Genomic DNA, 2500 nt, shown 5'->3' on the forward strand with positions numbered 1-2500 from the left:
GCTAAGTTGATGGTGAGACCTACAGTACGTAGTCGTGTAAACAGTTTTGAGAGTGTGTGCAGATGTTCCTCCCAAGTCATGTTTGCTATGACTATATCGTCCAAGTATACATAGACATTAGGTAAATCTCTGATTACCTCTGCCATCAGCCTCTGAAATGTAGCAGGGGCATTAGAGAGCCCAAAAGGCATAACCACATATTCAAATAGGCCAAAGGGTGTTACAAAAGCAGAGATTGATTGGGCCTTTGGGGTCAGTTTTACCTGATAGTACCCTTTTAGTAAATCAATCTGAGTCAAAATCTTTGAATTACTTATATTGTCTAAAATATCATTGATCCGTGGCAAAGGAAAAGAATTTTTAATGGTGACCTTATTCAGTCTGCGGTAGTCTGTACATAGTCGTAACTTACCGTTTGCTTTAGGTACAAGTATACAAGGTGAAGCCCAAGGGGAGGTACTTGGGACTGCTAACTTGTGATCTATCAAGTACTGTACCTCTGACCTTAAGGATTCAAGCTTCTTTCCTATCGCTCTGTAAAATGGTTGTCTGATGGGCTGTGTTCCCGGCTCCAGCAAGATGTCATGTTGAATCAGGTTACAGGTTCCTGGATCATCAGTGCACAAGTCCTGAAAACTGGTGAGTAAGGAGTTTAGTTCTTTGCTTTCATTTGTAGACAAGTGTGATAAGAAGGAGTCAAGCTTACCCATTATCTCAGAGTTAGTTAAATCACTAATAGTAATCAGTTCTGGTTCTTCATCAAGGTCTTCATTAGTAGTAACAACAGGATAGTCATCTTTAGACCTAAGAGTTGAGGTAGTCACCAATGTTACTCGAGGTGGTCCACTATTTACTCTACTTTGGTACCGCTTCAACAAGTTCACATGAACTAATTGTGTGTCCTTCCTCCTATCTGGGGTACTAATTACATAGTTTACCTTAGAAAGACGATCTAGGACTGTATATGGGCCGGCAAACTTCTCTCTCAATGGAGCTCCTGGAATTGGATGGTATAAAAGTACCTGGTCACCTTTCTGGAACTCCCTTAACCTGGCTTTCTTGTTCCCCTGTTGCTGCATTACTTGTTGCGAGGAAAGGAGGTTAGAACATACCAAATCATTTATCTGATGAAACTTACTTTTAAGGTCTTTAATATATTGCAACGTGTTAGTAGTCTCCTCTGGTTTCTGATGCAAAATATTTTCTTTCACCATACCCAATACAGTTCGTGGTCGACGACCAAACAATGCCTCAAAGGGAGATATCCCTGTGGAATCATGTGGAGTGCATCGAAAAACATACATTAGGAGATCGAGGTCCTCATCCCAATGATTTGCCGTTTCACTGCTGTACTTACGCAAAAGGTTCTTCAAGGTTTGATGGAACCTTTCCAGGGCACCATTTGTCTGTGAATGATATATAGAGGAGTTAACATTATGAATATTCAATGTATGCATAGTTTGTTTGAAGACATGGCTTGTAAAATTAGTTCCCTGGTCACATTGTAACTCATAGGGAAATCCTAAAACAGTGAAAACCTTCCTAAGGTTAAGTAATATAGTCTTTGCATTTATGTTTTTGATTGCAAATGCCAAAGGGTACCTTGAAGTGGGACACATAGCAGTCAGTATGTATTCATTCCCTCTCTTAGTCTTTGGTAAGGGACCAAGGCAATCTATGATGAGTTTGTAAAAAGGAGTTTTGGGTACTAGTACGTTCTGGGGTGGTGCTGGCGGGATTCTCTGATTAGGTTGACCTGTAACCTGACAATGGTGACATGAAGCAACATAGCTCTTAATATCTTTACCAAGGCCTGGCCAATAATAGTCTTCACTTACTCTTTTGTAGGTCTTGTTGACCCCTAAGTGGGATTCTGCAGAATGAGCGAGGTCTAACAAGGAAAGTCTTAGAGGTTGAGGAATGACTATTTGGTGGCAATCACTCCAAGTATGGTTAGAATTAATCTGTGGCGACCTGAAATGCCTGCAGAGAATACCTTTATTCACATAAAAATATGGCAATTTTGGAGATTCATCTGGAATTCTCACCTTTTTCCAAAGTTCACTAAGGCTGGGGTCCTCTTTCTGTAGCTCGGTAAACTCTTTCTTACCTACGTTCACCAAGTCTAAGGCCTCCATAGTTCTTCCAGTAGTTTTACTCTCACTTTTCAAGTGTCCTGCCCTGGAAGTATTCCTAGTCACAACCTGAGTTATAGCTGGTGGAGATTCTATGGACTTACTTTCTTCTTGGATTACGAAATCAGGATCTGAAATAATAAAATTAATTTTCACCTGTGACCCTGCTAGATCATTATCCAAGATCAGCTCTACTGGAGAACACGGCAAGGCTTGCTTTAACACAGCTACTTTAGCCTTTCCTGTAAAGTAAGGACTAACAATTTCCACTTCAGCAAGAGGCAGAGTCCTGGAAGAGGTTAAATCTGAAATGGTTACAAACTCCCTAGTGTAAGTTAGATTCTTCGAACCTAAGTCTGCCAATA

At 40.6% G+C, this 2500-nt stretch overlaps 1 protein-coding gene across 3 annotated transcripts in view; it reads right to left on the minus strand.

Moving 5' to 3' along the window:
* Window positions 1-2500, minus strand: part of LOC137657960 (uncharacterized) — a 6036-nt gene that overhangs the window by 1051 nt on the left and 2485 nt on the right. Inside the window, exons 1-3 of one of the 3 annotated variants that reach the window (XM_068392685.1) lie at window positions 2049-2500; window positions 1139-1406; window positions 444-636 (exon numbers count right to left, since the gene is read on the minus strand). The exon at window positions 2049-2500 is cut by the window's right edge and continues 2484 nt beyond it. In XM_068392685.1, coding sequence (XP_068248786.1) covers window positions 593-636; window positions 1139-1406; window positions 2049-2500 — 764 coding nt within the window. In that variant the 3' untranslated portion in view covers window positions 444-592. Of the gene's footprint in view, window positions 1-19; window positions 1407-2048 lie in introns of those variants that run through there. The other 2 variants (XM_068392684.1, XM_068392683.1) reach the window with 2 other exon arrangements.

The sequence above is a fragment of the Palaemon carinicauda genome, chromosome 18, assembly GCF_036898095.1.
Source record: "Palaemon carinicauda isolate YSFRI2023 chromosome 18, ASM3689809v2, whole genome shotgun sequence".
In the NCBI taxonomy this organism is placed as follows: domain Eukaryota; kingdom Metazoa; phylum Arthropoda; class Malacostraca; order Decapoda; family Palaemonidae; genus Palaemon; species Palaemon carinicauda.